The 27,995-nt window shown below is 40.5% G+C and overlaps 5 protein-coding genes across 5 annotated transcripts; 4 read left to right on the plus strand and 1 right to left on the minus strand.

Moving 5' to 3' along the window:
- The first annotated feature begins 2,786 nt into the window (after positions 1 to 2,786).
- On the plus strand, positions 2,787 to 8,009 carry LOC117776560 (B-cell receptor CD22-like). The gene is made up of 8 exons (XM_034610598.1): positions 2,787 to 2,825; positions 4,524 to 4,811; positions 5,667 to 5,918; positions 6,016 to 6,276; positions 6,396 to 6,486; positions 7,302 to 7,391; positions 7,507 to 7,576; positions 7,655 to 8,009. Exons 1-8 carry the CDS (start codon positions 2,819 to 2,821, stop codon positions 7,688 to 7,690), a joined length of 1,095 nt encoding a protein of 364 aa, XP_034466489.1. The 5' UTR covers positions 2,787 to 2,818; the 3' UTR covers positions 7,691 to 8,009.
- Positions 8,010 to 8,557: 548 nt separating this feature from the next.
- On the minus strand, positions 8,558 to 11,763 carry LOC117776562. Its single transcript, XM_034610600.1, has 9 exons — positions 11,697 to 11,763; positions 11,497 to 11,557; positions 11,035 to 11,406; positions 10,910 to 10,936; positions 10,767 to 10,805; positions 10,544 to 10,652; positions 10,205 to 10,279; positions 9,888 to 9,969; positions 8,558 to 9,783 (listed from the first exon to the last, which is right to left on the minus strand). The coding sequence occupies exons 1-9, from the start codon at positions 11,754 to 11,756 to the stop codon at positions 9,718 to 9,720; spliced, it is 891 nt and encodes a 296-aa protein (XP_034466491.1). The 5' UTR covers positions 11,757 to 11,763; the 3' UTR covers positions 8,558 to 9,717.
- Positions 11,764 to 12,817: 1,054 nt separating this feature from the next.
- Positions 12,818 to 18,827, plus strand: si:dkey-238d18.4 (TBC1 domain family member 15). The gene is made up of 10 exons (XM_034610595.1): positions 12,818 to 13,420; positions 14,864 to 15,049; positions 15,188 to 15,306; positions 15,807 to 15,910; positions 16,476 to 16,543; positions 16,678 to 16,824; positions 17,136 to 17,226; positions 17,329 to 17,477; positions 17,577 to 17,718; positions 17,812 to 18,827. Exons 1-10 carry the CDS (start codon positions 13,204 to 13,206, stop codon positions 17,978 to 17,980), a joined length of 1,392 nt encoding a protein of 463 aa, XP_034466486.1. The 5' UTR covers positions 12,818 to 13,203; the 3' UTR covers positions 17,981 to 18,827.
- Positions 18,828 to 20,268: 1,441 nt separating this feature from the next.
- Positions 20,269 to 25,163, plus strand: hsc70 (heat shock cognate 70). Its single transcript, XM_034610594.1, has 9 exons — positions 20,269 to 20,439; positions 21,795 to 21,999; positions 22,179 to 22,384; positions 22,672 to 22,824; positions 22,907 to 23,462; positions 23,590 to 23,792; positions 23,902 to 24,100; positions 24,215 to 24,447; positions 24,632 to 25,163. The coding sequence occupies exons 2-9, from the start codon at positions 21,795 to 21,797 to the stop codon at positions 24,836 to 24,838; spliced, it is 1,962 nt and encodes a 653-aa protein (XP_034466485.1). The 5' UTR covers positions 20,269 to 20,439; the 3' UTR covers positions 24,839 to 25,163.
- Positions 25,164 to 25,675: 512 nt separating this feature from the next.
- Positions 25,676 to 27,988, plus strand: LOC117776564 (chymotrypsin-like protease CTRL-1). Its single transcript, XM_034610603.1, has 7 exons — positions 25,676 to 25,790; positions 25,966 to 26,069; positions 26,156 to 26,235; positions 26,328 to 26,409; positions 26,540 to 26,720; positions 26,908 to 27,038; positions 27,359 to 27,988. Exons 1-7 carry the CDS (start codon positions 25,745 to 25,747, stop codon positions 27,518 to 27,520), a joined length of 786 nt encoding a protein of 261 aa, XP_034466494.1. The 5' UTR covers positions 25,676 to 25,744; the 3' UTR covers positions 27,521 to 27,988.
- The last annotated feature ends 7 nt before the right edge of the window (positions 27,989 to 27,995 follow it).

Raw genomic sequence — 27,995 nt, forward strand, 5'->3', positions numbered from 1 at the left:
AAAGGGGACTGTTGGGCCTTTGACAGAAGTATGTACTCTTCTGAGTGCCATTCTAGTTTCAAATATTGAAAGCATTAGTTGACAAATATAAAAGGAATCACAAGCCCTCTGAAACTAAATAGTTGGTAAAACCAAGACCCTGGAAGTGACATCTAAATATGCCGCAGAGGATTTTGGGGTCAGAGTATAGACAGGGAGAGACATCCTGTTTATTCAAGTGGTAGTCTGAAGTTAAATCTGTTGACAGGGAGGAAAAAAAGATGAAACGATCAACCATGTTTAAGGGACTGATATGGGTTTGTGTAATTTGGTGCAGATCCAAATAGAAATCTGGATTCAGTGAATTTAAATATGGTTTCATAAGGGGACTGATTGGCCTTGATTCTACTGCCTGCCATCCTGAGTTTAATGTGTCATTACAAACATATTCATTCGGTGCATTCTCATTTTTTTTTCAAACACAGATTTGCTGCTTATCCCCAACTTCCAGATCAAGCACATATTCCTGTCATGGGTAACTCTGGGTCCACCAGCCTCATCATCCCCACTCCCAGGAAACTGTCCTGGGGGCGGCAGAAAGAAGACTGTGTCAAGCTGCAGGACTTGATGACACAGTGCGAGGAGGATCTCTGGAGAGTCAAACAGAAGCAGCGTTTATCTGTGAAGAAGGTCCCCCTCACTCGCAGCACCGGCTACGTTGATCTGGCCGTTCAGGAGCGTAACAGTTTCCATCCAAAGAGGGGAGAAATGCTCAACCCTGCTTTTGTTGGAGATCAGGGTCTGTGAATGAATTGAAAACACCGTGGCCAATCAGAACTCCAGCCAGAGGATCCTCTCGACTGTGATGTTTGAAGGTGCAACTGCAAACAGCTCATATGATACCGAAACACTTGCTGGTTTGTCACACATGACCACTGATAAGATGTTTTCTCTATTCTCAGCACTGTAGAGCTGATGAACGGAAAGAGAGACCTTGTAGGTGTTAAAACATTTTTTTTGTTGTCGAGACATATGACAAGACAGCCCGAGACACGGTAACTTATATAGGTGACAACAGAGACAAGGACATCATGTCTTCACAGCTCTCTGTTCATGGTGCACACAGTGGCAGGTAGAGTGAAGTTCCTTTTCATTGTTTAAAATTGGTTTGATTTCTTAAGAAGGCTTTTAATTCTCAGCAGCTGATCCTCCAGTGACTTTTCATTAACTCAACATGTCATTTCAATCACCACTTGCTGTAAAGGTTTCATCTTTGCTTAACCTGGATCTTGTCATTGTATTATACCTTTTTTTTTTTTCATATCATTTTTGTCCAGTTCTTTGCAGAAAATGTGTAACTAAGACGTAAGCAAGCGTGATAGGGAATTACATTCAAACCTTTCCGTTGATACTGTTTTGACCTCTTGATTTAATTTTAGAGCAGAAGAGTCATTGTTCTCACATCTTAGAAAAACATGTTTGTGTCTTTCTCTGAAGTTTGGTCATGTTGTTTGATGGAGCAAATAAAATCAAACATACACTTCATAAATAATAAACTACAATTTATCAATTAACACCAAAATATTCTATTGTTGACTTTATTTCATGTACCAACTGTTGAGCACGTCAGGGCACAGTGAAGGGATTTTACAGCCTCAGTGTTTCAATCATCACCTCTTCACTCTTTCTCTTTGAACTCAAGATAACTAAGCGGTTTACTAACAAACGGCCCATTAGCAGTACTTACGATAAGTTAATCAGGGGGGCTATAATCCTTTCAATTATCTGAGTATCTAATGAATAATTAGAACCAGCTACACAGATGTTTTTGGTCACCACAGTAGGTTTCGTTTAACTGGAATAAAATTCTCACAAAAACAAAAGAGGAGAAGTAAGAGCTAACTAAAATAAATTCGCCTTTGTCCAAAGAGGGAAGCGAGAGCAGGGGTGACACAGTTGTGATATGAAAATGGTGATTACTGATGCATAACTGAGATAACTAAAAAAAAAACTTTTATTACACTTTATAGTTTTTTTTGGTCTGTTTTGTGAGGAAAAATATGGGGGAAGAGTTGGAAGTACAGTAAACAGCAAGGGGGAAAAAGGGATACTGAAATGACGATTAATATGACTTCCCTAACTTCTCATGAGACAAAAGTCAGATTTTGTGTGGATGTGTGGTGGAATAAAAATGGAATGGAAACTAATCATTTCTCATAAGGGGAGTGACAGCGGGGCCACATCAATCTGGAAATGTTTGTCACTTCATCTGCAGGTCTGACGGCGACAGGACGAGATGGATGCTTTGAATTGCCGTCTGTTCTTTGTGTGGCTTTGCTTTAACGGTAAAGTGCATATACAATAATCTTTTATAGTCAATATAGACAATAAGCAATATTGTTCTTTTTTTCTCCTTCTTTGTGATTTGTTATTATCTCTTTCTTGAGAATATTTATTATATTTTTCTTTACATTTTATGACAGTAGTTCAAACCGAAGCTTCGCCTTGGACCATTGACTTGCCGTCCACAGTTAAAGGTCACCCTGGCTCCTGTGTGGTGATTCCTTGCTCTTTCAGCTACCCAGATAATGGACAGAAGGTGACTGAATTCACAGGGATTTGGAACGAGGCAACGAATCATGTTGTCTATCACCCAGTCAAGTCTAACATTGCGCAGCAGTATCAGGAACGCACAGAGCTGCTGGGAGACATCAAGCACAAGAACTGTTCACTGAAGATTAATCCGCTCAAGCAAAGTGACCAAGGACCGTTTTATTTCAGGATTGAGATCGCAGGCTTTGATAGCTTTTCTTACAAAGTTCACGAAGTCTCCATTACAATGATGGGTAAGAAATACATAACAACTTTCTAAATAGTAACATTTTTACGTGATTCTCTCTTCTTGTAATAATATAAATATTCATTAAATTATATTCCTTTTTATCTGAGCATTCATGAATCACTCATTCTACTTGAGATGTGATTATTTTTTACTTAAAATTATAAACAAAAAATACTTAAACACTTAAAGGAGGTTATGATTTCATCTGTGTTTGTTCGTTAAATAGTTAGTATGTCAGTAAGTAATAAGTAAGTATGTAAGTACTCAGCCAATTTCCATGAAATTTGGAGGGGAGGAACAATTTCAATCAGGAGTAGATCCAGCATTTTTTTCACTTTCTTCAACATTGCGAGATAGGGTATTTTTCATCATTTTAATAGATTTCTCCGAGAATAATTCATGGAACTTGATGAACAATATCAGGCAAGTTTAGGGGACTGTTATTTATGAGTCAGGATCTGGTGAATTTAAATGTGGTTTCATAAGGGGACTGTTTGGATCGAGGTATGCGCTCCACTTAGTGTCCCACTAGTTGTTATAGCGTTGAAAAGTTCAGGTCATAACTATAACCCCAAAGACAGAGTTGTCAAACAGCACACACTGAGGTGCAGATAGGGATCATTTAAAATGTCTAATTTAAGCAGTGACTGGTTCCTCATTTGTCACTGGTTGGTTTCCCTCATCTGGCTTATTTGATCATAACAGTATAGCTTAGGATTCATTTCTATTGACAGATGTGTAAAAATGAAGGGAGATACAACAGATCTTAACAATTCGTTCAAGTAAAATATTGTGTCCACAGGAGTTCTGTCAACATGTTTAGTTAATATCAGACTGAAAAGCTTAGAATATATTTGAGCATGATATGAATCAGTGGGACCTGCTCTGTAGAAAGATAAAGTGACTTAAGGGCAACTGCTTGAATCAAATCTTGTTCTGTCTATACCTTTACCCAACAATTATCTATTGTCTATTGAGTAGTCGGTTCCTGGGTTGTGGTTTAACTTACTTTTTTAGTTTTAGCAGGCTAATGGTTCCTTTTATTTTTTGGCAATTATATGCTTTCAATATTTTAGACTAGAGGAACACTTAATATAGTGCTTATCTCCACCAAGGCCCAACTGTCCCCTGAGAAAACCACATTCAAATTCACTTTTATTTGGATCTGCACCAAACTGCCCAAACTCATATCAGTCCCCCGAACATGCCTGATCTATTACCAAGATCATCTGAGAAAACAACAAAAACGTTGAAAAATGCTCAAAATCTCAAAATGTTTAAAGAAAGTGAGAAAAAAAAATTATAATCTGGATACACACCAGAAGTTAATAACAATAATAACTTTATTTGTGGAGCACTTATCTAAACCAGGATACAAAATGCATCACAAAATACATGGCAATAAAAAAACAAATGAATGAAAGATCAAAGGTTAGCGGATGTTAGGGAAATATTCAATTCAATTCAATTCAAATAGCCACGCCCCACCACTCCAAAAAATGACATGGAAATCGGTTGGGTAGTTTTTGCGTAATCCTGCTAACAAACAAATGAAAACATTACCTTCTTGGTGGAGGTAATGAACAAGTGAGGACAGAATACAGAACTTCAAAAGACTGCATCATCGCTTTGAACAGATTAAGTGTTTTCCTTTATTTTCATGACAGAATCCTTACAATCACAACCTCTCTTGTTCTTACAGGTAAAGTCGATGTGGATATCTCATTGACAGAGGACGCAGTTGAGGGTCAGCTCGTGGTGGCGTACTGCTCCGTGTCTCCCTCCTGTCCCACCTCCATTCCTGTCTTCAGATGGAGTCACTCTGGAGAGGAACATTTTCATTCTCTGCAGTTTGACGCCGACCAGTGGAAAGCGACAGCTGCTCTGACCTTTCGCCCAACCAACGCTGACCACAACAAGACTTTACAGTGCACCGCGCACTACAGCGGAGGGCAGCAGCAGGAAACATCCAAGCTCCTCAATGTTAAATGTAGGTGTATACAGCAGTGGTGACAGTACAAGCAGGTGTTTCAAACGTCAGAACCTTTGGATGCAGGAGTGTTTCAAGGGGCTTTTGGGGCCACAATCACCTGTTCATGCCGATCTTAGAATTTGTGGAGGTCCTCACATAATTGTCTTATGGACAAGTGTAATCATAGACTGTTTATAATGACAGATGGCGTTCCTCCCACTATCCAGAAAGGAAGCCAAAATATCCCTGATGCAAACGTTGCCATTTTGCGCCGATAGCTTCATCTGGAGCCAGTGTCTGTGTAACAGTGATCAGGGGATAGAACCTCAGTATTGAGGTTCCACCAGTACATTGGAGCCACCAATTGCGAGTCAGCCTTCACTGTCAATCATAACGTTACACCCGTTTTTATAGCATCAAACATTAACACTTGAACAAAGATCGGTTTGATAAGAACAATTTAAAATGACTGAAGCCATCTTTGAGAAAAAAAAATTTGACGAGTACATTGACTTTTTGGTTTGGTTTGTGAACTGCAGCCAGCCACTTGGGGGTGATTGAGACATTTTATAAAGGTGTCTATAAAGGTGGTGAGGGGCCCCCCCTTCAGCTCGAAGCCCTGCTTTGCCAACCCTGTTGCATCGCCCCTGACTGGATTTAGGTTTTTGGTAGCCTCTATATACAGTAGACTCTTTTTATCTTGATTATATATGTGCAGTGGCCCCTGTTTCAGCTTTATTATATAATAAAATATATATAATATATATATATAATATATATAAATAAATAAATATATATAATATATATATAAAATATAAACATAACATAACATATGTTGGTGGAATCACAACCAGTTCATTTGTTTTCTTGCAGACGCCCCAGTGAATGTGAGGGTTGAGTACAAGTCTGATGTGGAGGAGGGAGAAGCCGTGCAGCTGACATGCACCAGCGATGCTCACCCTCCTGCCAGCAGCTATGAGTGGTTCAGTGAAACTGGTGCTCAGCTGCATCAGGGAAACCTCTACACGATGCCAAACGTCTCCAGACACATGGGTGCATTGTACTGCACCGCCATCAATACAGTCGGACGAGGCAAATCAAGCCCTGTGCGTCTCACTGTGTTGTGTAAGTACAATCCATGAAATGCAATGATAAGGAAAGTTTTATTTCTTTTATTTGAACATTTGTCATACGGCTAACTCATAATTACTCCTTGTTACAGATGCCCCTGAGATTAAGAGCGTCTCCTCCTGCTCCTCAGAGGGAAATATTGTAAAGTGTGTGTGCATTGCTGACTCCCAGCCTCCCTGCATGGTCCATTTTGTGCTTTCTGAAAGAGTCCTACCAGGCACCAAGATAGAGAGACACGGCTCTGTCACCATTGGAACTCTGCGGGCAGAGTTTGAATCCTCTGAGTTTGTCCATTGTCTGGCAAACAACACGGTGGGCAACGCCAACCTCGTACTCTCCCTACCTGCGAATGGTAGGGAAGTGTTTCAAATTTGAACACATGATATGCATATTTCTAATATGCATAAACAACTGACGGTTTGAACTGTGGAATAAGAGGAAAGTGACTGCAAGTGGCTTCTGTTTGGACAGGTGAGATGCAGAATCTCTATATCGGCATCGCCGTCGGGGCAGGCGTGCTTCTGGTGATACTTTTAATGGCTGTGGGACTTGTTAAAAAATGGTAAGTGGGAATAGAAAACATTTCCTCCCAATGAAAGTGAAGTCAGTGATATGGTAAAGCAGCTTGGTACTGCCCACTTGTGGTAAAACTACAAAATAGCAAGCTTAAAGAAACTTGAAGTTGATTATAAAGATGCTATGATTATTTATTATGATTGATATGATTATTGCCTAAGAAAAAAAAAATGGTCGAGTCCGAGTGAAATGTTTGTGGCTGCAGGAGTCAACACTTTCCGATCTGTCCTGAGAAATCTCATGTATGAATGTATTTTTCTGATCAGTGACTCTGAAAATGAAATCATCTTTCTCTTGGTTTTGCATGTACGTATCACATCTGTAGAGGCATTGGTATGGTCTTTATGTTAGACATTCATATTTATATATTTATATATTTTCTCTTTTGGGCGTATGTATCTATTAATGCATCTGATACTAGTCAAGCCACCACACTTTGGCCTCTGATGGAGAAGTTGGGTCAATGTCTTAGAGGACATGATAATCTCTGTCCAGGTTGGCAGTTTGCTGGGGCAGCACTGTGGTAAAGTGGTTAGCACTGTTGCCTCACAGGAAGAAGGTTTCCAGTTTGAATCCCAGCTGACTCTGTGTAGTTCTCTTCATGTCTGGGTTTTCTCTGAGAACTCTGGCTTCCTCCCACAGTACAGAAACATGCAGATCCATAGGTATGAATGTGAGTATAAATGATTGATGTCTTCAGCCAACCACCCGCAAGACAAGCCGTATAGATAACGCACATGGATGGTGTGACAATAGTTAATTTTTTTCTGGATCCTAAATTAAAAGTCCTTACTCTTCCAGGAGGGGAACATCTGGAGAAACACCAACACCTCACATCAGCGCTTTGAGGGAAAACAAAGAAGAGCTCTTTGAATGTGCTACAGTAAAAAGGTGACAGATATTAGCCTCAGTTTGAAACAAGCAAACGTTTCCTCATGATTTAACATGACACAATCTTGCATAGTCTCATGTAAATTTACTGTGTGTGTATGTTTGCCCTCTTCAGAAAAGACATGAACTACGTGGTGCCAAGACCTAATCATCATGTCGACGATCCTGTGTATGGCAACATGGAGGCATGTGAAGTTTTCTTTATTCCTTCATTATTTCAGTGCGTGAAGACAACTCTAACTGTTACTTCATTTCCTACACAGACTGAATGGGATGATGCTATCTACGCCAACATGTAACATCGCTGAGTTTGGTGCAGCTGCAGTTCCTCTGTGTGGGGATGTGGGTCAAGACAATCGTAAAGGAAAATAAATACTTATATGCAATTTTCTGTACGTGTTAAACAAGCATGTGATTATTTTCCTGTGTGCTAAAATTCACATATTCATTTTTCAGAAAAAGTTTCCTGTCTTAAAACAACTTTGTGATTGATGCACCCTTGTGTCTGCAGTTATTGTTTCCCCTGTTCAGAACCTTCGCTGTTTGCTTTTCAGATCCACATTATTATCCTGTATGTTGTGGTTAATCCCCATTAAAGAATTGAAATGATATACTTGTAAATGTGGTACTCTTGAATAATTCATGGATCTTGTTGAAAAAAAATCTGGCATGTTAAGGTGTGAAATTTGGTGCAGATGAAATGTGGATCTAGTGAATTCAGACAGGGTTTCATCAGGGGACTGTTGGTCCTTGGCAGAGGTAAGCAGTCCACTGAGTGCCTTTCTAGTTAATGCAGTACCAGTTTCACAAAACAATTAGGGGTGTTTCCTCTTAGCTTTTGCTTAAAACACAGTGACAAACCCACAGCGTTTGAAATGTCAGTTCCCTGCTGAGTGCAACTATTTGAGTCAAATGTGAAACCGACAGAAAGGGCAAAGGGGAAGCTGGTCACCATCTTGATTGATAAGAATACTGAAGTAAGGCTATCACACATTTCAAATGTCCTTGAGAGCGATACTTTCAGTTCAGCTTCACACTTAATTATCACACATCTCGTACGACTGAACTTCACAGTTGTAGATAATATAGCAAGACACACTGCAACAAGCAAGACACACTGTGGCCTGCACATTAACACACGTGACACAGACCAATACTATTTCCCTTTAAACCGTTTTTACTTTGATAATGTCATTAAACATCACACAACAGGTAATAACTTAATCTCTGGATATAAGACTGAATTTATAGAAGAAAACAGCATGTAAGAAAACAGAAGTTTCAGCCAGAGCAGAGGTGAAACAGGAAGTTAATTTTGCAAATAAATTGAGAAAGAAAAACGCAAACAAACCCAAAAGATCAGGAGAGGTTATGCAGTCATACGATGAAGCCTCTTGCTTTAGAATAACTTAGATCACATGAATCATTTCCACAGAAAAAAGGCTGGTGCTTTAGTGCTCACAACAAAAAAAACTAAAATTAAACCATAAAAAGATTCTATAAAAAAAACCAACAGACTATAACCTATCATTCTATGGTACCTACGTGTATATATGTAAAGTGGAAGGAAACACTGCCCACTAAAAACACAAAAGGGAATTTCAAACTAAAACTACTTTTATTTTAAACAGGTCTTTGCTATAACAGACTGTACATTATTAATTGTTATACTTTCTTACATGACTGCCAAACAACTTAAATTTTATAATATGAAATAATGTAAATAAATACCTGCTATTTGTTACTCCTGTTAGTCTACAGCCGTGAAGAAATGATAAGAAAATAAACATCTGGACACAGGAGTAACAGACACACATAAAAATGACAAGACAACCAAACTGAAAAAGTCATGAAGTTACTACAAATCATAAAGACATGTTGTCTTTATAATATTGAGCCTTTAATGCTCTATTTATGTCTCTTTTTAGTGAATTTGAGTATCTTTGTGGTCATTCAGGGTCCTTGAAGCAGAACTGGGCGGGTACGTGAGAGTCTGCATCTATTTAGGTCTAGTAAGGTACATGCTGACACGATAACAGGCCGTTTTTTTTGTAGGGAACATCTGGGTATTACAAAACACACACATTTTAAAACCTTTCCTGGGTGGCCTCTCGCAATCTTTGCAACAGTGAGCCAGAAAATAATAAATAATAACCCTGTAGTTGTTTGTTCTGCAATAACATTATGACACACAGTTTATCTTTCATAGCCTAGAGAGGATGTTTCACAGACATGAACAAAACACAAAACAATGCAGAATTCAAAGGTTGCATTTGAGGCAAAAGTTTAAGACCAAATAGATTTACGAGATTCAGCTCTTGTGCTATTATGAGTAATCTACATTTCCGTAAACATTGTGTATGTCATCCTCATCCATCTGACCTGTAAGGACCTGCAAAGACACAAGGAGTATGGGTCACAGTAAGGTCAGGCATTATTGTGTTGGCTACTCTTTTCTTAGGATAGTAAAAACCAAATTGAGTTGGTGTATTGTACCTCGGTGTTGACGTAGATGGGCTCATCAATAATATTCGGTTCAGAAAATGTTTTGTTTTGTTGAATATTGCAGGATGCTTCTCTGAAAAGACAAAATAAACTTGTTTGGTTTCTAATAGAGAAGAAAGAAGAGAGAGGAGATCAGAGATGTGTCAAGAAGAATGTGTCACTTCACATGCGAGTCAGAATAATCCACAAATATCTTCAGGTTTTATGTGTCTGGCGCTAAACTTTGACTCTTGTATTGTTCGCGTACACAAAATAATGATGCAACATAACATTGGGTTGTGATTTAATAACTGTATCATAAAACAAACCTTTGGGCTGGGTCATCTGATGCTCTGCTAAAATTTGCATAGTATCCAGATTCCTCCCTGGTTAAAGATTGTGACCTGTAAAAAGGAGTAAAGCTGGAAAGTTTGTGGACGTGGTTATGAATAAAATGCAAAGCTTTAAATAAAAAAGGTACAAACAAATTTGAAGACCCCATTGTGACAACTGCTTTAAATAATGATTTGCGTAAAATGGGTCAATATCACATTTAAGGTGGGCGAGGACTTTAACATGTCTGCATATCGTTTACCTGAGGATAACCCCCGGGATCAGTGGCAAATACTTTTACGTACAATTTACAAACGATCAAAAAGTGAAGTTACCTTTTGCACTTTTTGTGACTGCAAACTGCAGCGCCGACGACGACAACGAGGAGAAGAAAAGAAAGTGGAACAATGATGGCTGCATACATGGGTAAGTTGTTCCCATGCACTGTGGGGGAAATTACAACTACTGTGAACTGTAATCTTCTCAATGAGACAAAAGCAGCTGAATTAAAGATTTTCACGTGATAAATATTTGTTTGAAATAAACGTAAAAACTCACTGCGTGGGGTTGCGGCGGTGAATAATGGGGGGTTCGTACCTTAAAAAAACCCAAAAATAATTAGCGATTACGATTACATTCTATAATCTTTGTAATCTGTTGTGATCTGAAATATTATACATATTATAGCCTGTTTATCCTACCTTGGCTGAGAACAACAGTTGCAACACCTGGCCAAGTAGAAGAAAAGTGTTCATTTAATTTGACTTTTTTCAAGAATATAAGCATAATTTAGACCATATATAAAATACTTTGCTGATATTCTCACCAGACACTGAAATGGACACAGGTTCCCTTTTGAAGCTGTAGTTTTGACCATTTGCGATAATTCTCATATAGAGACTCTGTTCATTATCCATGACATTCTGAATCCTGAGGGAGCAGTTTCCGTTATTTTTTTTTCCAATGAGCTCGGTCCTTCCTCTGTATTTCTCCTCCACGAACGTTTTATTCGTGTGAAAGACAAACTGGTTGGTGTCCTTGTCTCCGGTATTGAAGCTGCTTCTCCCAGGTTTTTTCCAGTAAACCTGAACAGCATCGGTGTGGTATTCTTTCGGATAAGTAAATGTGCACAGTATGGTCACAGTTGAGTTCTTTGTTGCATTATAGTGTTGAGTGACATTAATAGTCCAGTCTTGACCTGTGTTCAAAACCAAAACCAGTGTTTACATATGGATTTACTAAGTATAAACTTCATAAGATCATATTCAAAACACAACATGTCTCCCACCTTTTGAATAGGAGGTCAGGATCAATATGAGACTCAGATCAATCAGAGCCGGCAGCTTCATCTGATCCAGTAAAAAACATTCTGATGTTAATTCATATCACAATCCTGAAACCTTATAAATAACAGCAGTGTCCAACAACACCAAAATCGTTATGTATTATATTATATTCTGTTATTGACATCATAAGGCAAATACTCACTGTGAGAGGGACCAGAGGCTCCGTGCGTTGTGAAAATGCTCTTGATTTTAGTGAAACCATTGGGTGTGTTTCCTGTTGTTTAGAGGTGATGAATTGCAACAAAAAAAAAAAAAGAAAAAAAAAAGGGAAGTTATGACAGAAAAGTGAACACTGACTTTCTCTTAGTTTAGCTTGAGGGTAAATATCTTATAAAATTCTTGATTCATGTTGAACTTGTGTTCAATGTTTTTATACTATGTTTTTATACCTCATTGAAAGTATCCACTACATTACTATGAAATGTGGAGATATGGAGTAAGTTAAATGAACTGCATTTATATTTTACATTTCTTGTCTTAACATCCACTCAAAGTGCTTCACACTTTTTTGACACTTTACAAATAACATTCACACATACACTGCAGCGGTTTTCTATCACACCTCCTCCACACAGCTCCACCTGCTAAACCACAGCCAGCCGCAATGCACATGTGAAATACATAAAGCCGATACCACGTCCGACATTTCCCGCAGACAGGGACGTCACCTGAACAGCACAGATGAAATGACACTGAATGACACAATTATATCCTGCAAGAGTATAATTAAAGCACAACGCAACAGTCCAACAGTTTACTGTTTAAGGTACAAGCAACAGGGTCTTGTTTTCCTCGTGGTTTTGCATTTTGTTTTCAGCAGCAGATCAGACAAAGATCTCAGTCGAGTTATGTCAATTTTACAAATCTCTCACAAAAAAATCACAAAGGTCTTGATAAACTTTATTTCTAAGTTGAACATCTTTTAATTTATTTCTAAAAGATTGCTGAACAGACATTTGAAATGACATGTACTGTGTGACACTGCAGATTGCAGATAAACCAGGTAGGACGAACACAAGCTTAACTCTGCACCATGGACTGTTTATAAAAAGCTCTGCAGCACACAAACAATTAAAAAGTGACAGATTATTGTTGAGAGAGGAGAGAGTTTTTCTAAACAATTTTGAGAGGGGTGGCATTTTTTTCCCCTTGAGCACCTGTGACCCCAAAATGTCTGTGGACGGCCTTGGGTGTGATATTAAAAACATGTGTTGAAAACAGCTGTCATGTGGATTTGGTTTTGTGTTGTACCACACGCTGCTGTGCCAATTGTGCTTTGCGTGGTCAAACCACTGGGTGGAGTGAGATCTGCTCTCACAGACCCAGACTGAACTTTGGCACTGAAGTCTCCACCTGGAATGTGGGCCAAACTCTGCTCTCCGGGTGCGGTCATGTGACTCCCAGCTGAATGAGACTCAACAACGGGCTGCAAGTCTTCTCCTGGAAACCATTTCCACAAGCGCTGGAGATCTGGATCTTGACCCTCACCTGTTGGAGGAAGTCGCCCCTGGTGACAGCGCTCAGGTGCGCGCAGGGGGAGATGTGCTTGGGGAGGGCGCAGGGTGCCACAGGACGATGACCGGTCTGTCTCCATGTCTCAGCTCCGTGGTTGCAGCTGCTCGTCTCTACCTGTGTGAACTCTGCCAGACATGGACAGCCTGAGCGACGGGAGTCCGCGGCAGGAAGCGGTGGAGCAGGAGAGGAGCCCATCATCGGACAGTCGCCAGCCAGATGTCCGCTCCCGCAGGAGGGTAGCGGCGGTGAGCTCTCCTGCTCTGTCCGCCGCACGACTCACCTTGCCGGGGATCATGGACGCCGAGGGCAGGGTGGACGAGTCCAGACTGAGGATGCATATATTCAAAAACGGTAGATCTATCTATCTATCTATCTATCTATCTATCTATCTATCTATCTATCTATCTATCTATCTATCTATCTATCTATCTATCTATGATAAATGGTATTGCTACTCTAACAGCAATAGTAATCAATCTTTCTATTCCATCCAACTAACTAACCAATTAACTAACCAACCAACTAACTAACTAACTAACTCACATGTGGAAATGCACCTTGACCAATCACGTTCTTGCACCCAGAATTATTGCTAGCAATCTCCTAAATAAACTTTATATCCTTCCTGTATAACTTGACTTTATTAGAAAAACTTTATTTTCATTCATATGCAAAACTGTTCAATTTTTGACTTATTACAGTAGAAACTAATGACTCCGAGGTCACAACAGGCCAAGAAGTAACCTTAGATAATCCCATAATGCCTTTTAATAAATAAAAAATTTCTAACCCAGTGAAAGTCTTGTTTTAAATATTATTTGGACTTTTGTGTATTAATACAGTATGGAGCACATTTAACTTATAGGATCTTTAGGTCTTTTTTCATATTGAATATTGTTTTGCATGAGGCCTGATAGTAAACTTCTTTTGCATTTGTCTCTGCATTTATGACCTTTTTGTTACATATTAAAATATATAGTTTTATTCCCCTAAAAAATACAACAGTGCCCATTTTAGCATTATTTTGTTATGCAGCAGATTATTCAACTTGGATTTCTATGATCACGTGTCAGGATGCATCAATGGGCTGTGACCATTCCTGCGGCCCGAGAGGGAGTCAAGTGATGCTTTGCTTCGGGAAACTGGCTGAGCCACAGACTAAACCCTTCTCTAAAATCTAACACTCTTTTGTGCATCAGAGCCCCTCCAGCAAAGAACCCCAGCATGACTCCTGAGATAGAACAACGGGCGATTATAGAACATTTCAGAGAAGCACATTACGATCACATGAGATTCAACAGTCAGTGTGTGAAACTAAGAAACAAGGATAACTCTGGATTAGTGACTCCAGTGTTAAAACTGATACATACACAGTGCTCATTCAACTGGCCCTGTCTCTCAGACACAAGGCAGTAAGTATCTGTACTGGGGTGATCTTACTGTGGTTAAACATCACACTGGATCTCTCATCTATGAGCAGGAATGTGGAAACAACTCTCTCCTTCTCCGTGGCCCTCTGACCTTTTATGCACATTCCAACCACAAACGTGGAAACCAAAGATTAAAGAACCTGCAGAAGAAAACATTACATAAGACGAAGCAGGGCAAAGTTGACTAAATTTTGGATCAGTGATGTTAAAGTTAAGTCTTGCCATGTGATCCATTCAGGATTTGTTTTGATCTGGTCGTGATTGGTTTGACTGAATGATCATTGTTAAGTCTTTGTTGGAAAGCTCTGCTTAATTGCTCACTATATATTGAAAACTATAAAGTATTTTTTTAATCCCTGTCTAGGTGGTGTGTCCCCCTCCGAGCGGGGCCTTGTGTGGCGTTTCCTGTTCGGGATGTACCCGTGCAGCTCCACGGCTTTAGAGCGCTCTCTGCTGCAGGAGCAGTTGGTCGTTCGATACCGGGTCATGAAAAGAAAATGGCAGCAGTTCCTCCCTTCGTCTGTGCGGATGCATCTCAACGGCACCGACGGTAAAGACCCGAACACATATTAACTCTGCCATCCTCTGTGCGTCTCCCTTTCATTTTTATTATTCTACTTGAGTTTCTGCCCTTCTCTCTCTCTTTTTTTTTAATGTTGATGACCATATGAACCTGTCTCCATTGTAGCTGAGCTGGTCGCAGCTGTCGGGTACTTTGACCAGAGGCAGTTGGAGGCCCAGCAACAGACCCAGGACCAGACAGAGGAGATCAGGGACAGACTGGCTTTCCTGGAGCTTCAGGCACAGGTTAGTATAATTATTAAGTTTGAATTGGATCTTTTCTATAACATTTGCTATTCTACTCAGTTACATTCCTGCTTCGGTTCTGTTATTTAGTTTCCGTAGTTCCTTCAAATAAGTTCCCATTGGCTGTTTGTTGGGAGAGAAAAGCTTAGTTGTTGATGAAGGGAGGAGTGTATGTTTAGGTAAATTACACAACAGGATCTTATTTGACTGCTTGTTATGTATTTACATATGGTATCAGTAGACCTCTTTGTATCAGCTGACGTTTTCTGTGCAGCTGATCTCAGAATGTGATACTTCACATGGAACTTTAACAGAACTACACTTTCAAAGTGTTTGCTAACCACCAGATTACAGTTCACACATATCCCTAGTTCTGATGGAAAGAAAGGAGAAACGAATTAATATAAAATGTTGTTTTTTTTTTTAAAGCTGTTAACACTATGATAAAGATCAGTTATGGTGAAAATATATTTGTGTCTACATTTCCCTCCTGTGAACAGATATTATTCGAGCGGGTCACGTTTGACCAAGTGGAGCTCAGGGAAGCCACACGAATCATTGACAAGGACGCACCGAGAACTAACAGAGACCTGAGCTATTACCAGTGAGTGACTGTCAGCCATTTTGATTTATTATTTTTTACTCTGTCAAAAGATCATCTAATCCATTCCGCCAAATTTGCCCTGACGGATGTGCCAGCAGTCTATGAGTGGTTTATGATGGAGAAAGTGCTGCACATAGATGCACTGTATGAATGTGTGTGTGTGTGTATTTGTGTGAATAGCAACAATTTTAAGCGCTTTGATTGTTCATCAAGACTAGAAAAGTGCTATATAAATACAGACTATTATTTACTATTTTACATACACAAAAAAAACTATAACACACTATAGGAAAGAGGAAAACTGTAAAAAACAAACTAAATACAGTTTATGTTTTTAAAGAATAAAATGGGTTAACTATTAACTATTCAAACTAATTTAAGTTTCATTGTTTTTTAACCTGTAAATAAAAGGCAGCAACTAACATAATATCATCTATCCTCTGCAGATGAGTTCCATAATTAAAGGAGTTGATTGTCAACAATTAAGTCATATATTTCTATACAGTGCTCTTCAAACACATTTGTCCAGTGTTTTAACTCCTTCTGCTCACTTCTCTGTGTGCAGGGGTGAAGGTTCAGGTAATCTGTTGGTGTTGAGAGATATCCTCATCACTTACGCTGCGTTTCATCCAGGTAAACAACAGAAACAACCCCAATCTAATGGTTATTGACACTGACTACATCAGACTGCATTAAAGGCTGTTTGTTGTGCTGATAAACACATGGACTGTTTGTTTGTGCACCTCTTGTCTTGACCGACGATCCAGAGGTCAGTTATGCCCAGGGAATGAATGACCTGTGCAGCCGGTTCCTGGAGGTTCTTGACTCGGAGGTTGACACGTTCTGGAGTTTCTCATGCTACATGGAGAAATTCTCGAAGGACTTCAGAGCCGATGGTCTGCACCGAAAAATAGGTGAGGTTATACCACAAAGAAATTCATCTTCATGCATATCATAACTGTTGTTTCCAAGATATATGTATATGTAATATAATTCATGACCTCTAGTGGTAAAAGAAGGATATTGAAAACTTATTATATTTCCAATTCACTTGAGATCAGATATTTACAGCATTTATCAATGGATTAATTGTGCATTGATAAGAAGTTGGTTGTAGTGCAGACAATTACAACAAAATGTCATATATGTATTCAATTTAAAGATTTGTTAATTATACTTAATGTATTATCTATATTTTAAAGAGTTTTGTTTAATGTCGTTTTAGAGTTGGAGGCAGCCCTCCTGAAGGAACTGGACCCACAGCTTTACACTCACTTAGTCACAGACAGCATGGAGAGCTTCACCTTCTGCCACAGGTAGATCTTTGGCACCTTTCTCTACTCATTTTCTATGTAAGGCTGTTAGTGTTTATCCCAGGTGCACATATATATTTGTGCATTTGTTGCCCCTTCTTCAAGGTGGCTGCTGCTGGGTTTCCAGAGGGAGTTTGAACACAGCGACGCGCTGCGCTTGTTCGAGATCCTGAGCTGTGACCACCTGGAGCTCATCTCCCAGCAAGTAGACCGAGCCAGGTATCAGGAGCGGCTGGCACAGAAACACAGCACAGGTGAAACCCAGAAGTCAAAACCGTCAAAGCACAGGAAAGTTGCCTCTTAAACGTCAGACATTAATGTAGTGAAATCTCTTTGCTGTTTAATATTTGCAGAGGAGAGTCCAGAGTCAGAGCTGCAGGCCGTCAATACTGACTTCACCTTTGAGCTCTTCATCTGTGCAGCCATCCTGCTAGAGAACCGGGAGTCTCTGCTGCAGTGTCGAGACGAAGTGCAGCTCATCCAGTTCACTACCAGGTTCGTCTGTACGCTAAGACGCAACAGCAATATCACAGGATTTTATGCATTTGTGAATCGGTTTCCATGTGTTTTGATTTTTTTCCTGTGCAGTCTTCAGGGAACACTGGACCTGAATAGCACGCTGAAGAAAGCCGAGCAGCATTTCTTCAACTACTGCAAACGCTGTGCTTGGGATTACATGAATGGACACTGCAGGGAACACAAAAGCAAAGAAGAGGACTTTCTTTATCAAATCCGCAGTTTATTTGTGTTGAGGTGATAGCTGCTATTTTAACACTTGATCTTAAGAACTCTTATGAAACATGGAAAGCATGGGACACACTATTTAATCCCTATTTGGAGTTTTGATGGCACGTAAACACAAAGGTTTTATTTCTGAGGGAAATGCACTGATGTTCTGATGGCTGCTGAACTTAAATGTGTTTTTCTGTGTATTATATCAATGTACAGTATTTATTGTATTGAGGTTAATCAGCACCAATTTTGAGTCACTCTGGTTGTTCTCCTATATCATGAATATGAAAGGCTTTGTGTGTTATTACCTCAGAATCGAAGCTTTAAAGGTTCAGTGTGTAGAATCTAGTGACATCTAGTGGTGAAATTACATTTAGTTTAAAAAGGTGTTTAGTGTGTCCAGTTTGGGCTACTGTAAAAAACATGGCGGCCTCCGTACAAAGGACCCTCTCCTGATATTAAATATAAAGGGTCCATTCTAGGGTAAAGAAAACAACAATTAATACAATTTAGATGAAACACACCAGTGAAAACATCACTAGGATTATTTTATATTTAATTTCGGCCAATAGATCCCTTTCAACTAAATCTTACACACTGGGCCTTTAAAAGATTCGTTATCTGGGTTACGCAACAATCAACTGCCAGAAGGAAACCACTACTTGACAGACAAGTGTGTATTCTGATATGTGGCGTGTCACAACAGGTGGTGTCTGTAACGGACGGCAGTTACTTACAGTGAATCTAATGCCAAATGGCACATGTGTAAGAGAGTAACAAGAATAGACATCCAGTTTGTAAGCTGTGGAGGAATCGTGCAGAAAATGGCGGACAGCTTACTGCACGACTGCGTCTCACACAGAGAATGAAACACTTTCACTGATTATCTGATACCTCAATAAAACTGCTGGATATTCTTTATCAAGTGATGTTGGTGCTCACTACTAACTGCAGGCAATAGACAAACAGGAAAAAGCAAGACCACAAATTTGTACGGCAGGTGGGAATATAAAAAGAATGTATTTTTAAATGAATTCAATTTGTACACAATATTAGATCAGAGATGATCAGACACAAGTAGACTTTTATTTCTAAATGGGCATAATGGCATCATTCTTCTTGGCCGGTTGTGACCTCACTATCATCAGTTTCTACTGTATTCATTCAAAACTGACAAATGCCTCATGTGTAACACTTTCTGCATATGAATGAAGAAAAAACATACAACAACACATGACAACTACAGTTATTATCCACTTCCCAAAAATGTATAATTACTAGAAGCAGACACTATATGGATTCTTCCCCCTTGGAACCCCGTAGGCAGTGCTTGACCTGATAGCTAAAGAGCAGACGTGAATAGGACAATACCAAAGCAGAAGTGGTATTTTTCCTTATCTCTGATCCGTCCCATAAAAGTGATGTTAACTTTTGCATTCATTTAGCCATTTATTGCCCACTTGTGTCAGCAGTAGACCTGTGTCTGTATAGAAGCTGCACTAATAGTAGGCAGGAGTGACTGTGTCCTATTTAGCATGAAACAGACAAGTGACATCAGGTATCCTGTGCAGGTTATTATACTCCTGTATGATCGACCATATGAAACTTTTAAAGTCAACAGTTAAAATGTTACAATTTAATTCAGTAAATTACTCAATTCTGCTTCCTGTTCACCCAATCCATGGAAGAATCTTGCACCACTAACCATGACATGAGATTGCGTGAGATACACGTGTCTCTGAAACCAATCACTGCACCTTAGCACCGCACGTGCCCATAACTTATTGTTCTTACTGTATATATTGTTGTTTTATGTCCAATTGTTGTTTTTATGTCCAAATGCACCAACCACACCAAGGCAATTTCCTGTATGTGTAAATATACTTGGCAATTAAAAGAATTCTGATTCTGATTCTGATTCTAAAATAATTCTGATTCTGTAACACTGCTCACAGATGGTCTGATCTTCTCTTACCACCGCATGCCACTGATGTGCTATATATGTACTAAAGTCATACTTACAGTAGGTATACTTAACAAACCATCAGTACTTTTAAAGTGAGCTAAACGTCATCGGTTGCCCAGCTCTGTCCAAAGTGTGGGTAAAACAGCCCGTTAACAACATTATCCATGTTCAGGAACTACTTTTTCAGTGCTTCAATGCAGACACGTTTAGCTGAGATGTCAAATCAAAGCCCCTGTAGCAGAATAACAGCTACAGCAGTAAAACAAATCCAGGCAATGAGGAGAACCATGGGCCTAGAACTTTCCTTGGTGGAGTCACCTGACACCCTGATGAGCCGTCCCCGCGCAGTGCTCTATAAACACTCGGGAGCAGAGACGCTCGCCCTCTTAGTCCGCCTGCCAGGGGAAGGAAAGGAGTGCTGGAGAGGAGCTCAGACGACGGTGTTGAGAGCTGGGCGAAAAAGAAAGCACCACTTTAACTTAGTAAACTCCCAAGTTGTGAACATCTGAAAGAGCAAGGTAAACTGTCTGTAAGAAGCATTGCATTGAGCCTGGCTTCCTCGTCTGTCTTGCTTTCTGCTTTAAAAGCTAAACTGCCACATGTGAGAGGATTTCCCACAGAAGAGAGGCTTGCATGGCTTCTGTCAAACAATGGCATGACGAGCTGAAGCAGACTCCCTTCAAAAACGTACACTTTGACAGTATTAACGATTCCTTTCACAGCTCAGACACAGTCGAATGGGATCTCGCCTCTTCAGGATTGCCTCAACTAGAACAAATTAGTGAATTGCATTAACTATACAGTATGGCTTTGACTGAATCTAATATAAACCTCGTCCATGTATCACGTTGCCACAGGCCTAAGTGCTGTTACATGCATGGCTGTTTTTTAGCACTGCACGTGGAGAGTTTCAGATGTGGGTGTCGGCAGGCAGTGAAGGAACCGTGTCAGCATTTTCTGCCTTGTGTTACACAACTGGACAACAAGTGATATTTCAATAATCTTCTCTAGTTGCAGCTGTTCTGGGGCATTAGAATTTCTACTTTCAGTCATTTGACAAACATAAGAAAGAGAAACCATCAAACGTATTTAAACTTGAATTAAAGACAGTTTTGTGATTTGTGTTTTTGTGATATATATATACTCTGTGTTTGTTTCTGCTTCTAAAAGTTTCTTTCCTGCCACAATTTGCTGCATTTGTCAAAGTAAAGTCCCAAGGAGGGCGGCAACAGGAGGCTTTTGTCGAGTTCTTTACAAATCAAATGGGTTTAGTGTTGCACCTCAAAGCTGCAGGTTTCTGTGGGTATCTTTGGTCACAAGGTCCTTTGCTTGAAAAGGAACCAGGTGCGCTTTTGCCCACCAGTCACTAATAAATGATCTATGAATTTGCAGCCACCTTCCATTCATTGCCACGCAGACACGCTGATACTTTTTATAGTTACTGTAAGTGATTTGGAAGCAGCTGTCGGAAAATAGACACACAGATTACTATATCGGGTTCAGTAAATCACATTTCACCGGCCGGCCTGAGACACTGTAGTGTTATGTTGCTGAGGGAGAGAAGCAGTGAAGGAATGAGAGGCCAGTGTGATATAGTCATTTGGTGTATAATGTCAGGAGGCATATTAATCCACTACGGCATGGGAGCCACGCCACCAATAGCTGAGCTTCACTTAGCCGTGCATCTGGATTTATGTTACTAACACGGAGAGGCACACTTTTCCTATATGTTGGTGTACATGTAGGTGCATATGCATGCTTTAATTAATGCTCATACATTGTTTTATTCCAAGTACAAAACAATAACAACATGAATGCATACAGAATTAAAAGGGCTATACAATTATTGACTGGTATCTTTCATTTATCAAAGATGTCTAAAGGACCAGCAGTAGGCATTGACCTGGGCACCACATATTCCTGTGTGGGCATCTTCCAGCATGGAAAAGTGGAGATCATAGCTAATGACCAAGGAAACAGGACCACGCCCAGCTATGTGGCCTTCACAGACACTGAGAGACTGATCGGAGATGCCGCCAAGAACCAGGTGGCCATGAACCCAACCAACACTGTATTCGGTGAGAACCGCTACACCAACGAGGCAACAAGCTCACAAACACAGATCAAAGTATTCTTATATTCCTCACTGTGTTGATAAATAATCCCTCTGAAGAAGAAAAGGCAGCTCTTGTTATTTACTGTGTATAAACTCTGAACATAACATGCGACTTACAAAGTTTTGTTTCTTCTACTTCAGATGCTAAGCGTCTGATTGGTCGTAAGTTTGACGACCCTGTGGTGCAGTCGGATATGAAGTACTGGCCCTTCAAGGTTGTGAACGACTCAACCAAACCCAAGGTGGAGGTTGAGTACAAAGGTGAGATCAAGACCTTCTACCCTGAGGAGATTTCTTCGATGGTCCTCACCAAGATGAAGGAGATCTCCGAAGCCTATCTTGGGAAGGTAGTTAATCAAAAGTCTCTAATACTATGTTTGACCTATGAATATTTGGTTTTGAGAAGATATTAGGTGGCAATTGTATGATACCACTGTCACTACCTAATATTTGTTGCTATAACAGTCAACCTTATCTGAAATATGATACAGCAAAATCATAGCAAACGCTCAACTTCTCTGTGGCCTCTAACTACAGGGTTTGAGGCTTGCAACATGCTGAGTGATGCTAAAACATTCAACAGAGTAAGCACACAAAGGCTACGTGTTGACTCCAAGTCTTTCTATCTGTACAGACGGTCAACAATGCAGTCATCACGGTTCCTGCTTATTTCAATGACTCCCAGCGTCAAGCCACTAAAGATGCTGGAGTCATTGCTGGGCTCAATGTGCTGCGCATCATCAACGAGCCAACTGCTGCAGCCATTGCTTATGGCCTGGACAAAAAGGTAATTAACAAATTAGATGCAAACCTTAAATTATTCTCATGTTCTTATGTTCCAGTAACTAGTTCCAACCATTTGCTTTCAGGTTGGCAGTGAACGTAATGTCCTCATCTTTGACCTCGGGGGTGGTACTTTTGATGTGTCAATCCTGACTATTGAGGATGGCATCTTTGAGGTCAAGTCCACAGCCGGTGACACTCACTTGGGCGGTGAGGACTTTGACAACCGCATGGTCAACCACTTCATTGGTGAGTTCAAGCGCAAGTTCAAAAAGGAGATCAACAACAACAAGCGGGCTGTGCGACGTCTGCGCACCGCATGTGAGCGTGCCAAGCGCACCCTCTCCAGCAGCACCCAGGCCAGCATTGAGATTGATTCACTCTACGAAGGAACGGATTTCTACACTTCAATCACCAGGGCTCGTTTTGAAGAGCTAAATGCAGACCTGTTCCGTGGAACCCTTGAGCCTGTGGAGAAGTCCCTGAGGGATGCCAAAATGGACAAGGCCCAGATCCATGACATTGTCCTGGTCGGTGGCTCCACACGAATCCCCAAGATTCAAAAGCTACTGCAGGACTTCTTCAATGACCGCGATCTCAATAAGAGCATCAACCCTGATGAGGCTGTGGCCTATGGTGCAGGTAGATACCTCTAGCACATTTAGTTTTATACGTATATTTCCTGCCATTTAATTGTTTTAGTAACAAAGCCGGTAAAAATGTCACAGTCATCGTGGCATTAGTTTCACCATTTGAAAATGTTTCACAGCTGTGCAGGCTGCCATCTTGGCTGGTGATAAATCTGAGAACATCCAGGACCTTCTCCTGCTGGATGTGACGCCCCTGTCCCTGGGAATTGAGACCGCTGGAGGAGTGATGACTGTCCTCATCAAGAGGAACACCACCATCCCCACCAAGCAAACCCAGACCTTCACCACCTATTCAGACAACCAGCCTGGTGTGCTCATTCAGGTACAGACACCTTGAAGAAAAGTGGAAATAACAGTTTACTCTCCATTGACCATTAAAGTGTTTAAAGTAAAGTAAATGCATCAGATTTTGATTTGAGTAATTTTTTCAGGTTTTTGAAGGTGAGAGAGCCATGACCAAGGACAATAACATTCTTGGCAAGTTTGAGCTCACTGGTATTCCACCTTCCCCCCGAGGGGTCCCTCAAATCGAGGTGACCTTTGACATCGATGCCAATGGAATTCTCAATGTGTCTGCAGTGGACAAAAGCACCGGAAAGGAAAACAAGATCACCATCACCAATGACAAAGGTACAGTAGCTGACCACAAAATTAAATTACATAATATATCTGAGGCACAGAAAAAGCTAACTTCGCACCAAAACTGAAAGCGATTACAGAGCTTTTTATTTCATCCTCCCACAGGACGGCTGAGCAAGGAGGACATTGAGCGCATGGTGCAGGAGGCAGAGCTTTTCAAGGCTGAGGACGAGGTCCAGAAAGACAAGGTTACAGCCAAGAACTCCCTCGAGTCTTTGGCTTTCAACATGAAGAGCACTGTGGAGGACGAGAAGCTGCAAGACAAGCTCAGTCCCGAGGACAAAAAGTCCATTGTAGACAAGTGCAACGAAATCATTGCCTGGCTGGACAAGAACCAGGTAAAAACCCAATGAGTGAACCATTATTTATGATAGAGAACAGACAGAGCTTCCTCTTTGCTTCACATTGTGAAAGCAGATTTTTATCATGTCTAAATCAAACACAATTTGCCACTTCCCTTTAGTATTGTTTTTATACTAAGTCTTTAGTAACAATCAAGTCTTTGTTCCTTCTGTTACCCAGACGGCAGAGAAGGAGGAGTATGAGCACCAGCAGAAGGAACTGGAGAAAGTTTGCAACCCTATCATCTCAAAGCTGTACCAGGGCGGTATGCCAGGAGGGATGCCGGGCGGGATGCCAGGAGGGATGCCTGGTGGGATGCCTGGTGGTTTCCCTGGTGGAGCTGGGGGTGGCTCCTCCTCTGGCCCAACTATCGAGGAGGTCGACTAAACACTGCACACTACTAAACACCTCAGATCCCAACACACACTTACTGTCTTACACCTATTTTCTCAGCCAGAGTACACAACCAATAAACACTAGATCTCATGCTTATCTGAACTTTGAATTCTTGGAATGATATTTGACAAATCTAAGCAACTAAATCAGACACCTACACATATTTACAATATTCAGTCACATAAGATACAATGCAAGTCTGTTTGCTGTCATCATCATCTATTTCTCCACTGAGGATTTGTATGATAGCTCCCAGTCTATATCTGTGATTTCTGAACATTAAGCCAATAAAGATCATCAATGGGATTCTGATTTTAAAAGATCTGCTGTGTGGTCCTTTTGAATTTGAAAATATATCATCACATTTCTGAATCACTCATGATAATTCATACAGTATATTCATTAATACAACCAAGAAATATTCCTACTGTAAAAAATTAAAAAACATCATAAAATAATGATGTAACTGCAGAGTTTATCTGTGGTAGTCCCGTCCTGTGAAATATGGAGCATATACGGCTCAATATACTGAACGTGGTTCAAGAACACGTGGATTCTACAATTACAGAAAAAAAAACCTTTTCAGAGTAATAACAAGGGGCGGTGTTGTGGCCTCTTACCAGTGGAATAATTACGCAACTATTTGTTTGCGAAAAGCCACAAAAGTTCACAAGAAAAAGACAAACATGAGCATAAGATATAAGACATATGAGTAGATGTATGTTTGGTGTCAAATCATCTCAGGTGCTTATCACCAGATGTTCTCTTCCCTGACCTATCTCACTTGTTGGGGGGGGGTTGAGGTAAGGAATACCCACATGGAAGTCAGGGTTCGGTATAAAAGTCAGTGTCCCGCACAGCTGAGACACAGGGACGTGAATCATAGCCGCGACCGCCATGCTCTTGTTCATCAGTTGTCTTGCCCTCGTGGCTTCTGCTCTGGGTGAGTGACGAGCTGGTTAAGCATTTCTCTGTCAGAAATCTGCTTCAGCAACTGAAGGTGTTCTTGATCTCTGACTGCTTGCACATCAATCTGACTGATACTTGCTGGTATTTATAGTATATGCGATATTCTGGGACACGCTCATCATGTTTTTAACTGTGTGACTGGGCCTCAGGGTGTGGAGCGCCCTCTATCAAACCCCAGGTGAGCGGATACAACAAGATTGTAAATGGGGAGACTGCTGTGTCCGGGTCCTGGCCCTGGCAGGTTTCACTTCAGGTAACCTCAGTAATGCACCTTACACACTCACTACTGGCTCAATGATGAAAAGTGATCAGGAAAAATATTGTAAATATGATTCTTAGGATGGCAGAGGATTCCACTTCTGTGGAGGATCCTTGATCAGCCCGTACTGGGTCGTCACTGCTGCTCACTGCACTGTGTCGTAAGTAACTTTGTGTTCCACATCCTCACGAGAAAAAGTCTCAACACTGCCACCTCTGCAGTAACTCCTCTGTCTGTTATCACACTCTACAGTCCTAGAAACCACCGCGTTATCCTGGGAGAACATGATCGTCAATACAACAGTGAGCAAATTCAGGTCAAGTCCATTGCCAGGGTAAGATATACAATAACACTGCAACTTTTTCTTCTCTAAAAAATATATTGTAATGACACTTGTCATTACACTGCAAATAATTAAAATCACATTGTATTTGCTTATGATTTATACTCATCTCTCCGTCCAGGCCATCACTCACCCCTACTACAACTCCCAGAACTTCAACAATGACATCACCCTTCTGAGGCTGTCCTCCCCAGTGCAGATGACATCCCGTGTGGCCCCCGTGTGCCTGGCCTCCTCCAGCACCAACATCCCTTCTGGAACCAAGTGTGTCACCACAGGATGGGGCAAGACTGGTCAAACCTGTGAGTCAGCGAATAAAGTCTTAAACATAGAGGGTTCATTTACACAGACATGAAATGAAGCAGGTATGAACAGCTCTGTTTCTGCAATGGAAAAAAATATCAAGGCACTGCCAAACATTCACTAAACCTCTCTAAGAAAGATTAATTTGTGCAGCCGGCCTCATGTCCATTTCTTATCTGTTCTCAGCAAGCCCCCGCTATCTCCAGCAGACTTCCCTGCCCCTGCTCAGCCCCACTCAGTGCAAACAGCACTGGGGTTATAACAGAATCACTGATGCCATGATCTGTGCTGGTGCTTCTGGAGTGTCGTCCTGTCAGGTAACAATCACTTCAAAGCCTTCAAACACACATTCAGGTGGAAATAAGTGATTCCTCAAAAGCAATTCATTTACAAACCAAATGTTCACAATTAAGTTTTGTAAATTTGAGAAATTATTTTTTGATAACAAATGTAAGTCATGATTAACAAAGAAATGATTAATAAATAGTTAGATGTGAACATTTTAATAACACTCACATAATATCGATCATGATAGTGGATATTTCAGTATTCACAATATACATACAAATATTTTCATATTTTGCACCCATGTATGCTATCAAAAGTAAATTTAAAAAACACATTTGTCTCATTATAGGGCGACTCTGGTGGACCCCTGGTTTGTCAGAACAGTGGCACGTGGTCCCTTGTGGGTATCGTCTCCTGGGGGACCTCCAACTGCAACGTGCGCACGCCTGCCGTGTACGCCCGTGTGTCCTACCTGCGCAGCTGGATCGACCAGACCGTTGCTTCCAACTAAAGCCATCGTTCAACACTTCTGCTCCTCTCTGTGAAGAGTTATTCTTCACAGAATTGATGAGCTAACACAGGGAATTTACAACTGTAGAATTTGAATGGCAGCATAAAAATTCACTGCACTTGTGAGAAACCAGGTTGAAAATATAACTTTAAAAACTAAAGTTGGTTTCAGGTTGTTTTTCATGTGCAAATTGTGTGTTTAATTCATGTTGTGGGGACTTAAATAGGTTTGCATTATGGGGACTAGAATTCAAGTCCCCAAAAGGCAAATCATTTAATTTTCAACGGAAGGCAAGTCCTTAGGGTAAGGGTTAGGCTTCAGCAAGTGGGGTTAGGGTTAAGGTTAAAGTAAGTTCAGAAAATCAATGTAAGTCAATGTAATGTCATCTGAAATCAAGGAGATACAACTGTGTGTTTGTGTGTTGATATGTCCATGTGAATAAATGAGACAGCATGTCAATTTAAAGATCGTAATG

This window comes from Hippoglossus hippoglossus, chromosome 16 (assembly GCF_009819705.1).
Source record: "Hippoglossus hippoglossus isolate fHipHip1 chromosome 16, fHipHip1.pri, whole genome shotgun sequence".
Classification (NCBI taxonomy): Eukaryota; Metazoa; Chordata; class Actinopteri; order Pleuronectiformes; family Pleuronectidae; genus Hippoglossus; species Hippoglossus hippoglossus.

What these genes read in the sequence shown, in the direction of transcription:
- LOC117776560 (XM_034610598.1), top strand. An exon ending in CAAGCTCCTCAATGTTAAAT is followed by an intron (nt 4,812 to 5,666) that starts GTAGGTGTATAC and finishes GTTTTCTTGCAG; the next exon opens with ACGCCCCAGTGAATGTGAGG. An exon ending in TGTGCGTCTCACTGTGTTGT is followed by an intron (nt 5,919 to 6,015) that starts GTAAGTACAATC and finishes TCCTTGTTACAG; the next exon opens with ATGCCCCTGAGATTAAGAGC.
- LOC117776562 (XM_034610600.1), bottom strand. Translation starts at nt 11,756, where the DNA reads ATGGTTTCACTAAAATCAAGAGCATTTTCACAACGCACGGAGCCTCTG. An exon ending in AACTGTTGTTCTCAGCCAAG is followed by an intron (nt 10,806 to 10,909) that starts GTAGGATAAACA and finishes GGTTTTTTTAAG; the next exon opens with GTACGAACCCCCCATTATTC. An exon ending in AGTCACAAAAAGTGCAAAAG is followed by an intron (nt 10,280 to 10,543) that starts GTAACTTCACTT and finishes TCCTTTTTACAG; the next exon opens with GTCACAATCTTTAACCAGGG.
- si:dkey-238d18.4 (XM_034610595.1), top strand. Translation starts at nt 13,204, where the DNA reads ATGGACAGCCTGAGCGACGGGAGTCCGCGGCAGGAAGCGGTGGAGCAG. An exon ending in GATGCATATATTCAAAAACG is followed by an intron (nt 13,421 to 14,863) that starts GTAGATCTATCT and finishes ATCCCTGTCTAG; the next exon opens with GTGGTGTGTCCCCCTCCGAG. An exon ending in CTCATCCAGTTCACTACCAG is followed by an intron (nt 17,719 to 17,811) that starts GTTCGTCTGTAC and finishes TTTCCTGTGCAG; the next exon opens with TCTTCAGGGAACACTGGACC.
- hsc70 (XM_034610594.1), top strand. Translation starts at nt 21,795, where the DNA reads ATGTCTAAAGGACCAGCAGTAGGCATTGACCTGGGCACCACATATTCC. An exon ending in GGCTGTGGCCTATGGTGCAG is followed by an intron (nt 23,463 to 23,589) that starts GTAGATACCTCT and finishes AATGTTTCACAG; the next exon opens with CTGTGCAGGCTGCCATCTTG. An exon ending in AGCCTGGTGTGCTCATTCAG is followed by an intron (nt 23,793 to 23,901) that starts GTACAGACACCT and finishes TAATTTTTTCAG; the next exon opens with GTTTTTGAAGGTGAGAGAGC.
- LOC117776564 (XM_034610603.1), top strand. Translation starts at nt 25,745, where the DNA reads ATGCTCTTGTTCATCAGTTGTCTTGCCCTCGTGGCTTCTGCTCTGG. An exon ending in GGGCAAGACTGGTCAAACCT is followed by an intron (nt 26,721 to 26,907) that starts GTGAGTCAGCGA and finishes ATCTGTTCTCAG; the next exon opens with CAAGCCCCCGCTATCTCCAG. An exon ending in CTGGAGTGTCGTCCTGTCAG is followed by an intron (nt 27,039 to 27,358) that starts GTAACAATCACT and finishes GTCTCATTATAG; the next exon opens with GGCGACTCTGGTGGACCCCT.